Raw genomic sequence first — 12,008 nt, 5'->3', positions numbered from 1 at the left:
TAGAAGAGGGCTTTCAGTCATAGCTGTCAACGTTTCTCTTTTTTAAAGGGAAATTCCCTTATTCCGAATAGGATTCCTCGCAAGAAAAGGGAAAAGTTGACAGCTATGCTTTCAGTATCCATTCCGCTATTGTGGAACTTTATTTCTCCAGAGTGATGCCAAATGTCTGAGAATGTAGGAGCCAGTGTGGCGTAATGGTTAGTGCTTGACGTGGAGACCAGGGTTCGAATCCCCACTCAGCCATGAAGCTCACTGGGTGACCCTGAGCCAGTCACCATCTGTTAGTCTAACCTACCTCACATGAAATGGGGAGGAAGAGAACCATGTACACCACCTTGAGCTCCTTGGAAGAAAACGGTGGTATAGAAATGTCATAAAATAAATAAAAATACCAATATTTCAGCAATGTTGGTTGAACTGCCCTTAGATGTGTGTCAAGGGTGAACTGTTTTAACCGTGCCAAGTTTTACTCTGTTTTTTTCATAAGGATGCTATTTTAACCAGGGTTTCCCATTCTAAGTTGTGGGGGTGGGGCATGCCACAAATTTAAATAAGGATACATTGGAAAGAATAAAACAAATCTTGTTGGGCCTAGCCTGCTAAATTAGGTGTCTGGATGGAGAATCTGTACGTGCCAGATAGACAGTGTAGTTTCTTTTCACACGAAAAGGGGAAAAGACACTGCCATTAGAAGTAACTCTACCATTCATCTCACGTGCATCTTCCTTCTTGATACCATAAACCAAAAAATAGTGGGTTCAGACCACAGATAAGCAACCCCCAAGCTGCTGCAGTAACATGTGAATCAGGTCACAATCTCAATTCCTGTTGGAGTCTTCATACTTCTTGCCGTACGCTAAATGTGGGTCTGATTTAGATGAGTTTAAAACTACTTGTTAAAAATTAGATATTTGGCTTTTGAAAGCAATTTTGATTGTAGTCTAAGGCTATCCAGTGTGACAGAGAGGTCTTGCATATTTTAATTGGGGTTTGTCATGTAAGTACTGACAGCTGCAAGTTGATCTAGCGTTTATGCGTGTTGATCAAGGAGATGGGTTTGATGACATACAGGTCTTCAGTGTACACAGATACTTAATAGTTACCCATTTCACGACATGAACTAGAAAATTACATTGGAAGGGTAAATAGATTTCCTTCTTAAACATTAAATTTCCATTAACTTTCATGCCAGTTTAATCAAGAAAAATAAATCTGATGTGAATGCATAATATCCTGTAAGTGTTAACGCAGATAGATAAAAACCCAAGTTGCCATATTGGCAAAGTATAGGGATAATACCTTTCCCCCCACAGGGACCTAGGAAAAGCAATAGCCTTCTCCTGTTGGCTACCCCATTATTCTGGGGTCAAATTCGATTCCTTATTTTCCGATTCCCTTTTGACTGAAACAGGTGTAATTTGTTAGGAGCCCGAAATACAGCTACATAACTAGAAGTGTTGCGCTTGAAACTATCTTCACAGTATATATGTGTTTAAGATATAAATTGCCCTGTTAGTTTATTCCTGAAATAGTTTCTTCGGATTGATAGCCTTGTCTTGTCTGCTTCCAGTAATGAAGATGGGCCCAATGCTAAAAAGGCAAAAACAGAAGATGATGAAGGTGACTTTAGAATTGCAAACCTTGCTGAAGGCAATGTCACTGTGGTAAGTACTTTTGGCAGATGCTAATAGGTTAGATTGGCTGTCATTCTAAGCATGTCACTCCCTGACATGTGGTTATTTCCAGTGTCCACATAGGCCAATTTCTCCCCACATAATTATCCAATGTGGTGATGGATAGGGAAGTGGGGAAGTGTGCTTGCCTTCATTTGGGTAAGATGATGGAGAAACACACAGGCTCCTTGAAATGTTCCTTTTAATGCCCAAGAATGCCATACTGGCAACGATAGTTCTGAGACACAATTTAGATGAGTGAGTTATGTTTCAAGATCAGTTCACATTTTATATGTCACTGTTTTGCCCCCTTCACATACCAATGGTCTACTGGTGGAGCAGTGCAGCTTGTGAACTAAGAATTTTCAGATTGCAGAAGCTGCTGCTTAGATAATCACGATCACGTCAACATGGACTGAGATACTGAAGTTGCATGGGTTGAAAGCCGTGTATATTAACTAGGCCTCGCATATACCTTGATCATAACCACATTTGTTTGGCAGCAGTATGACCATGGAATCTTATGGCCAAGTAAGGGTGCTTAAGATTGTATCCTCTGAATGTAGTCTTTCTCTCGTTCTCTCTCTCTCCCCAGTTGTACCTTGAAAGTCGAATGGAATCCGTTCTGGATGTCCGTTCGACTTCCAAAACGTGTGGAAACCAAAGCATGGCTTCTGATTGGCTACAGGAAGCTCCTGCAGCCAATCGGAAGCCGTGGAAGCCCCGTCAGATGTTTGGGTTCCAAAGAACATTCGCAAACTGGAACAGTCGCTTCCGGGTTTGTGGCATTTGGGATCTATAATGTTTGAGTACCAAGGCATTCGGGATCCAAGTTATGACTGTATATATTCAGAAAATGTTGCATAAGTTGTTGACTTGAAGAAAGAAATATTGTAGGAGTGGAATGGCAGGCAGAGGGACTGTCCAAGCTCCCTTCTGTTCTCCTTTTCTTATGACAAAGTTAATTGCAATCAAACTTCATTCACAGTGGGTGGCTGTTCCGTGCAAATCTGCTTTTGTTCTTGATACCTGTTAAGGCATTGTTGAGGACATGCTGTTTCTGAATGGATACGTACCAATGAAATCAAGTTACAGGAACATTGGGTGTTCCCCTTTAGTAAGTGAGACCAGAACATAGGCTGAAGATGTAACCTTTGCTGGATTATTTTGTAGGTTGGAAGTGTTAATCCTGCAGAAAACTTCAAAGTGCTGGTGAGGCAGAAAAATGTTGACTTCAAGGATGGTAAGTGGATAGGTGTTTGTTTTCTAATTTCTTTTGACAATCCATTTGGGGTCCAGGGATTCTGAGCTCAAAAACCACCAACCCATTCTTTCTTAATCAGCCAAATTCTATGTACAGTGGTACCTCGGGATATGAACGGGATCCGTTCTGGAGCTCCGTTCGCATCCTGAATAGAATGTAAGACGCGACTGCGCATGTGCGCGGATCGCGTTTTGCCACTTCCGTGCATGTGCGTGACATCATTTTGAGCGTCTGCGCAAGCGGCGAGTATCCTCTATACTTATGTAATTTTTTTTGTAGGTAGGAGGAATATTGGTATATATGGAGTAGGACTGGATAGGTGTGGCATTTTCATTTATTGTTTATATTACTGGAATTTGACTTTGATTGCTCAGGTTTATTTGTGTACAGTTGTAATAGGTTCCTCTTAGTCACCATTTGTAATGTTTGCCTTCTCACCTGATCTTCACCAGTACAGCTGCTGCCTTAATTATGTCAAATGGCAGCAATAATACTTTGAATTTTCTAAGGACACAATCCAAACTCCTGTTTGAGAGGATTGATGGGGCCAGTGCCTCATCCTGGCTGCGTGCTGTGGAAGATATGTGTGTGTGCAAGGTATGTGTGTGTGCGGGAGACACAATCAGACATGATTTTGACCCAGTCATAGTGACATCTACAGGCTGGCACAGTGATTGGGCATGATGTGATTGTGTGACAGAAGTGAGAATGGCTTAAGATCCAGGCACCACACAACACTCTCTGGCAGACAGTGGGAGAGCTGGATGCATGAGTGTAGTCGGGGGGGGGGCAGGGAGGGGCAGCTGCCCCCCAGTCAATAAAAATAAATAAAAAGACAGCAAACTGAGGTTCTGCTCTCTCCAACAAAAGGCCGGTCCCTCCCTAACAAAAATTCTGGCTATGCCCATGGCTGGATGGAGGTATATCTTCACCTAATCCAAAGCTCCACCACCCCAGATATAAGAGGGAGAGGAGGGATTGCTCTGAAAATGGTGAACTTAGCAAAATGTTGTTGACTTAGACCACATGTACTTTAAAAATCATAGCTAATAAAATAAATAGTGCATTAGGAACATTAGTTCTGTAAGACTGGAGTGTCTTTAGCATGCATTTATTAAAATCAGCTCAGTAGATGGAAAACTGTCGGCTCACTAGCTGTTTCTGAAGTGTCTAATGTCTTTGCTTGAATGGCTTGGACACTTAGTGCCAATTTACCTTCCGCTTGTGGAATGCTTTATAATTACAGGGTAGATTGTGTGGGATATGGTCTACATACTCATTAAGGAAAAGAGATTGGTGACATTCTTAAGTGTTCCCATTCAGCATATGAGTGTGTTAATTTAAAAGTAGAAAACCCAAGAAATAGCTTTGGATGTAACAAAAACACATTATTTTAACTTCCCAAGTATTGTTTTATTTTTTATTTTTGGTGAAACATTTTATTCTAACTTCATCTTATTTATGTCAGGGATGGAGATGGCAAGATCCAAAACTCCCCCTGCCATAGGCAACTTTTGAGAGGTGGGTGGGGCCACCCACCTGTCAATCACCTGCTATCACTTAGAATGTGCTCTTGATTCTTCCCTTCCGGATGTAATTTGGCGCATCTTGAGTTATAGTGCCTTTTTCTGCCACTACTGTGTGATTCTTCCTTTTCAGTTTGGCCCTATGGGTGTACCTGTCCCACACCTGACAGGTTCAGGGCAACTGTGAGACCTTGTAGGCCTACTTCGTCCTTTACTTGTTCAAAGCATGAAAGCACAAAAGAGAGATAGATGCTGCCAGAAAACCCGTACTCAGTTTCTTTTAAAGTGTGCACATATACACAGTCCTGTACATAATTATAATAAAGGTTTTGTGTAGTAAAGGGGAGGAGTCTGCTCATGCACAGAATCTCAGCTTTCTGAGGGAGGGAAAAAATCCTTGAGGGAAATAGCGCTGAGCTCGACAAATTAATACCTCAAACCTTGTAATTATGAGTTGGTGCTGCTGCTGTTAAGTAGTAACAGGTCACAATTTGATGCATTTTAGCAAATTGTGTGAAACTAGGGTGGCCAGGTGCGCCTTTAATAGTTTCCTCTTCTATACAGGTATAAAGGTGTATCTGGTTACTCTGGGTGAGAGTGAGTTGGCAGAACTTTTTGCTTGCATTATTTCAGAGTGCAGATGGAAAATGGCATTTTTAAATTTACCCCATCTTTGAAAAGAAAGGAAAGGAAAGAAAGCGCCCTCCCTGCATGTTGAAACCTTGCCCAAAGGATTGAGCTTAGCCCTCTCCCTAATTTATTAATACAGAGGTACCTCCGGTTACGAACTTAATTCGTTCGGGAGGTCTGCTCTTAAGCCGAAACTGTTCTTAACATGAGGCGTGCTTTCGCTAATGGGGCCTCCTGCTGCCGCTGCGCCACTGCTGCACGACTTCTGCTCGCTTCCTGGGGCAAAGGTCGCAACAAGGGGCATCTACTTCTGGGTTAGCGGAGCTCTTTACCTGAAGCATTCGTAAGCAGGACGGTACATAACATGAGGTTCCACTGTAGAAGGATTTTGTATTTTTTAACTATGAAGTTTGGAAACTTAATGGAACCCGCCCCCCCCCCCCATGACAGCTGAGGTACTCAGGATGCTAAATTCTACACTAAATAGCAGGTTTTGCATTTGCATGATCTGCTTATGGATGTGTGTGAAATGCATCAAACCTTGTCTGTAAGTTTACTCTTTTTTTTTTTTAACAAACGCGCTGGCTTTTGAAAGTGGGGGGGGGTTGGGGTAGGAGGCTTTACCTTGAAACATCAAATCTCCTACTTAATAGTTATTCAGGCCAGAGGATGTCCTTCTCTCCCAAGTCTTTTTCTCAAGCCGAAGTCCCGTCAAGACTGTTCTGCATCAGTTTCTTTTTTCTTCCTATGGGTGAGTGATTTGTCAGTGATGACAAATCTGATTTGAAAAATTTGGCAGTACATGCATTTGAGGTCAGAGATTCTTTTGGCCAACAAGTTCCATTTCCTTGAACAGAGGACTCTTTTGACAAAGGATGCAATGACCCTGCGGACTCTCAACATCCAGAGTGTGTGTGCTGGTTGCAGAGTCGGTGTCAGCTTTTTTTTTTTTAATACCAGCATTGACCACTTCTGTTGTTTCAGCAAAGTCCCAGGAAGCCCAAAGCATATATAGACCCAAAATATTTAATATTCATTTGATGCCTTAGCATACTTTGATAATCTGTTACCTGAAATACAGTGGTACCTCGGGTTACATACGCTTCAGGTTACAGACTCCACTAACCCAGAAATAGTACCTCGGGTTAAGAACTTTGCTTCAGGATGAGAACAGAAATCGTGCTCTGGCAACACGGCGGCAGCAGGAGGCCCCATTAGCTAAAGTGGTGCTTCAGGTTAAGAACAGTTTCAGGTTAAGTACGGACCTCCGGAACGAATTAAGTACTTAACCCGAGGTACCACTGTACTCTTATTTCCTTTACGCCTTTGGCCTTGGACTGTGTGTGTGTGTGTGATGGAGAGAATGGAAAAAGAGGGTAGGGTTTCTAGCCAGATTATATAATCATTTCTTTAGTAATAAAAATATTTATATACTGCTGTATCATAAAAATAAAGTGCTTAACAACAAGCACATGGGTCAAAAAAAGCCAAATAGAAAATTAAAATCAAAGAACATCAACTAACTACTATGGAATGAAGTTTTCTTAATTGCCTGTGTACGCTTGCTGGTGTAGAAAAGTCTTCAGCAGGCATTGAAATGTTAAAACAGAAGGCACCTGCTGAATCTGTAGGGACAGAGCATTCCACAGGACTGGGCTGATGGCACTAATGACTCAGTTTCTTATTTTATTCCTCCTTTCCTACAGTCATAGGAACATAGGAAGCTGCCTTATACCAGATCAGAATATTGGCTCATTTTGCTTGGTATTCTCTACACTGACAGGCAATGGCTCTCCAGGTTTTCAGGCAGGACCTACCTGGAGATCTTGAGAATCGAACCTGCGGCTCTCCGCATGCAGAGCAGATGGTTTGCCAGAGATTTACATCCCTTTTCTTGAGTCATATGAGATCATGGGGATTTGTATGTGTGTATGTTGTGTTAGATTCAGATGTGCTAGTCGCTCTGCCTTACATTTCTTTTTTATCTCTAATAATAATAATAATAATAATAATAATAATTTTTTATTTATACCCCGCCCTCCCCAGCCAGAACTGGGCTCAGGGTGACTAACACCAATAAAATTACAATAAAATGTAAAAGAAAAAACAGTTAATCAAAATACGGGTTAAAATACAATTTAAAATGCAGCCTCATTTTAGTAGTAGCCCATAAATTAAAAACCATAAGGGGAGGGAAACATAAGGGTCAGACTGAGTCCAAACCAAAGGCCAGGTGGAACAGCTCTGTCTTGCAGGCCCTGTGGAAAGACGTCAAATCCCGCAGGGCCCTGGTCTCTTGTGACAGAGCATTCCACCAAGTTCGGGGCCAGTACTGAAAAGGCCCTGGCTCTAGTTGAGACCAGTCTAACCACCTTGCGGCTCGGGACCTTCAAAGTGTTGTTATTTGCGGACCTTAAGGTCTTCCGCAGGGCATACCAGGAGAAGCCGTCCCATAGGTATGTGGGTCCTAGGCCGCATAGGGCTTTAAAGGTCAAAACCAGCACCTTAAACCTGACCCTGTACTCCACTGGGAGCCAGTGCAGCTGGTAAAGCACTGGATGAATGTGGTCCCACGGCAGGGACCCCGTAAGGAGCTTCACCGCGGCATTCTGCACCCGCTGGAGTTTCTGGGTCAGCTTCAAGGGCAGCCCCGTGTAGAGCGAGTTACAATAATCAAGCCAGGAGGTGACTGCCGCATGGATCACTGTGGCCAGATCAGGGCGAGAAAGGTAAGGGACCAACTGCTTGATAAGGTGGAGATGGAAAAATGCCACCTTTGCTGTGGCTGCAACCTGTGCCTCCATGGAAAGGGAGGCGTTGAAGGTTACACCCAAGCTCTTGACAGAAGGCACTGGCACTAATTGAGCCACAGCAAGAGATGGAAGTTGGCCCCCCCAACCCCATGTCATCCCGACCCAGCCAGAAAATCTCTGTCTTCAAAGGATTTAACTTCAACCGGCTCCCACACAGCCATCCAGCCACAGTTTCCAAGCATCTGGTCAGTGTGTCCGGGGCCGAGTCAGTGCGGCTGTCCATCAACAGATAAAGCTGGGTGTCATCAGCATACTGATGACAACCCAGCCCAAAACTTCGGACAATCTGGGCAAGGGGGTGCATAAAGATATTGAAAAGCATCGGGGAAAGGATTGCACCCTGTGGGACTCCACACACTAAGGAGTGCCGCCGCGACAACTCCTTCCCTAGTGCCACCCTCTGTCCCCGACCTGAGATAAAGGAGTGCAGCCATTGTTGGACTGTGCCCTGAATCCCCACGTCGGCAAGGCGGTGGTCCAAAAGTTCGTGATTGACCATATCAAAGAAAGAATCAGCAGTCTCGACCCACCTCGATCCAGCTGTCTACGGAGATCCTCTGTTAGGGCGACAAAAGCCGTCTCGGTCCCAAAACCAGGGCAAAAGCCGGACTGAAATGGACCCAGAGCCGAGTACTGAATTCTACTGCTTCATGGAACGATTCGAGCAGATTTTTAGTCCCCGGGGAGCTATTACCAAAAAGTGCTATCACTAAGCAGAAATGGGCTCAGGTCTGTGTTCAGAAATCTGCTAGTGTCACAGGAGAGAAACCAGGTTGTTATTTTAATGGAGGGAAAAGGTCAACGTGCTAGGATAAACTTGAGAATTATTTGAAGCTCCTTTCTCACAATGAAGACTTCTATTACACTTTCTTGGTGCCTGGGGTTTTAATTTAACACATCAATGAAGAAGCAGCGCTCCAGAACTAAGAGGTGGGGGGAACAGCAGGGCTTAATTTTTATTGTTGCAATTTGTAAGAAATTAGAATATTTTATGAGAAACTCATTAGCCATGAGAGGGGAGGGCGGGGGGAGTGAATTCACTTGTGGAGCTGAAATTGTAAAGTTTTCATTGATTTGTACATTTATTCCACTTTCTTGTTGGAGCCAGACTGTCATGACTACTACTATAGTTAGTGCCAGCTATACTTCTACTACAAGATAATAATAACAAAACTGGGTTGTGAGATGCTGCAAAAGGATCTCTCCCTATACTAGGTGAAGGGGCGTTAAAATGGTAAATGCAGTTCAGTATAAGCAAATGTAAAGTGATGAACAGTAGGGCAAAAACCACCCAATTTTACATATAATCCAACATGCCACTCACTCGGATGGCTTTAATAGCAGATGAGGCAAATTCACAGAGGATAAGACTGCCAGTGATCATTGCTAATCATGATCAGTGGCTACTAGTTGTAATGGCTATATATTGCCTCTGATTCCTGTTGCTGGGGAGACATCTGCCTGGCCACTGTGAGAATAGGATGCTGGACTAGATGGGTCTTTGGACTGATCCATCTGGGTTCTTTTTAAGTTCTGAAGCTTGTCGATAAATGATAATGTTTTCTGAATGAGGATCCAGTTTACACTTAGGTGAGCTATGTTTTAACCTGATGAAGGCAATTTAAAAACTGTGTCCCAAGGAACTATAGAGCTACTTAGTGGCTTCTCAGTATCTGCAGCACTAGCATTGGTGGACAGGCTTGCACATGCTAAAACCCCTTTTTGTTTTATAAGCTCCAATTTTGGGAATAATAATTATCGTTTGTCCACAGATTTCTGTCCCCAACCCTCCCCACAGACGACTTCTCACTAGGAGCACCATGCTAATGGTGTGGTGAGCTCTTTCAGACTTGAAAGAAACACTGGTCGCTTCAGCTCAACTAGGAGGCTCTTTGTAGATCCTGCTGCCTCTCAGACTGTGCCGGCACTGGATTCTATCCAATGTGCAGAAACCTTCTTCTGCTTATGGATAGGTTTCCCTACATTGGGGTCCAATTATGTATGCCCATATATCCACACAAGGACACATTTTATTAACACACATTCTTTCTAATATTATGATCATTTTTGTCAGCTAATGGGCCTTGAAAGCATGTTTTCAGTTTCATTTACATTCCAGGACGCAGCAACGCTTTGAGTTACCTTGTGTCCTTGGAGATTAATAAGTTGTAATGATTCCTTCAGTGATTATGTTTCTTATTATCCCATTAATGGAAGTTGTTATTAAAACAATGACTCAGTTTAAAATGTATTGGTGAGTTACTGCTTTGAGTCGTAGATTGCTTAGGCTGACTTAGACTTGTTATATTCCTTACAGATAGAAATTTAACATGTGCTAAAACATCTCCAGATACAAAATATGTGTGGGCTGTGGGGGTGTTAAGTTCTGCTGCTTAAATGTCATCTGCTCACATCACAAGTAACATTAGCTGATTGACAGGTGAGTGGGTTGGGGGGTTTTTGGTGGGGGAGGTGAAGCCTGGTGAGCCAAGATTGGACCATAGATTCAAGGATTTAAGGCCTTGAAAAAAGTTTTGTTTACCACTTCCATAATAACATGAGAAGAGCACTTCTTGATCACATCAAAGACCCATCTTGTCTAGCATCCTATTTTTTGGAAGCAAGTACTTAGTGAGCAATTTTCCACTGCATGAAAAAGGAGCATCCATGCTGTTTGACAGGCCAAGTATTCATATTTTGGACCAGTGCTATTTTTCTAGAAAAAGAGGTGCCAGAACTCACTGTGAACGCCTCCCTTGTTCTCTTATAATGGCAATGGCACCCACCTTAGAGGTGCCAGAACTGAGTTCCTGTGAGTTCCAGCTGAAAAAAGCCTGCTACATGATAATAAATTTATCAAGATCAAGGCACACATTTTGTCCTTTGTTCTTCAGCATATGGGAAATGGGCTTTCTCTCAGTCTCTTTCAGAGAGCCTCACATATTCAGTTTTTAAGAGATTATTAGTGTGACCTTTAAAATGTTTGCATTGCATCCAAATGGCATTTTAAATTGTGCCCCCCCCCCGGGTATCTAATGAAACTGAGAATTTTAAAAATCAGGTTTAAGAAAACTATTCTTCAACCACCTCACAACACTCCTGTTTGGGCTATACAAGTGTAAAGTGCAACAGGGCAAAATATACTTAACTGGTATTTCATATGAGCATCATTTTTATTTCAGATAAATGTACATGTAAAATGTGATAAAGGTCTCAGTAACTATTGGTCAGGACTTAATGAGCAATATCACCTTTTGATCCAAGCCTTTACTGTCTATGTGAAGATGAAATATTTCTGGAATTTCCTTTCATGACCAGAGACAAAATTCACATTTATGGAACAAGGCTTTCCCATGTCTCACCCACAATAGTTTGATATGGAACATTGTGCCTAGGGTCAGCAGATGGAGATGGGAGTTGGTGGAAAACACACACACACACAAACACACACCCTTCTTCAAAGGAGAAGAGAAACAACTTAAGCGCCAAGCTGTTGTCTTGAATGCAGGGGTGCCAACTTGAATAAAATATTGTGGGGGCCTAGGTAAGCCCCACCCCTCATAATCAATCACATGACACAGTGCGCACGCACCATTTGAATGGTAATGCCCATCAAGTTGGTTTTACAACACCAGTTAATAGATGGACTCAAATCTTTATCCTGTTTCCAACTATAGCTACTGGGTTTGCCTATTCTGCTTTGCACATCTGGATTTTATTCTATGGGCTCCTATTTTAACAACAGTTCCTATATTGTGAACTTCCAAAATCAGATTGGGCAAGATCCCGAGCTTCCCTACTCTCTCTCCCTATGGGGTATTTTTGACAGGCAGCATAGCCATGATGTCAGGTGGCCCAAGAAGCCTTGCATTGGGCAGCGATTCTAGCAGGGCTTGCTGTAAGCACTGATCAGTGATTGGCATGTAAACAAAAAGACACCAAATTCAAAAAATGCAGACTTTCTGATGCAAAGGAAGAATTGGGAACACTCTGAAGAGCATGCTCCCAATTCTTCTTGGTTTTTGTTGTGGCTTGAAGTTTCCTGCACCTGTCATCTATTATGACATCAGGCTTGTGCTAGCTAGCAGGCATGTGATTTTCC

The 12,008-nt window shown here is 42.7% G+C and overlaps 1 protein-coding gene across 2 annotated transcripts in view; it reads left to right on the top strand.

Moving 5' to 3' along the window:
• Positions 1–12,008, top strand: part of XRCC5 (X-ray repair cross complementing 5) — a 39,270-nt gene that overhangs the window by 19,265 nt on the left and 7,997 nt on the right. The window contains exons 15-16 of one of the 2 annotated variants that reach the window (XM_053402594.1): positions 1,571–1,664; positions 2,847–2,916. In XM_053402594.1, coding sequence (XP_053258569.1) covers positions 1,571–1,664; positions 2,847–2,916 — 164 coding nt within the window. The remainder of the gene's footprint in view (positions 1–1,570; positions 1,665–2,846; positions 2,917–12,008) is intronic. The other variant, XR_008332109.1, reaches the window with a different exon arrangement.

This window comes from Podarcis raffonei, chromosome 1 (genome assembly GCF_027172205.1).
Source record: "Podarcis raffonei isolate rPodRaf1 chromosome 1, rPodRaf1.pri, whole genome shotgun sequence".
Taxonomy (NCBI): domain Eukaryota; kingdom Metazoa; phylum Chordata; class Lepidosauria; order Squamata; family Lacertidae; genus Podarcis; species Podarcis raffonei.
This window is presented reverse-complemented; position numbering and strand designations above follow the sequence as displayed.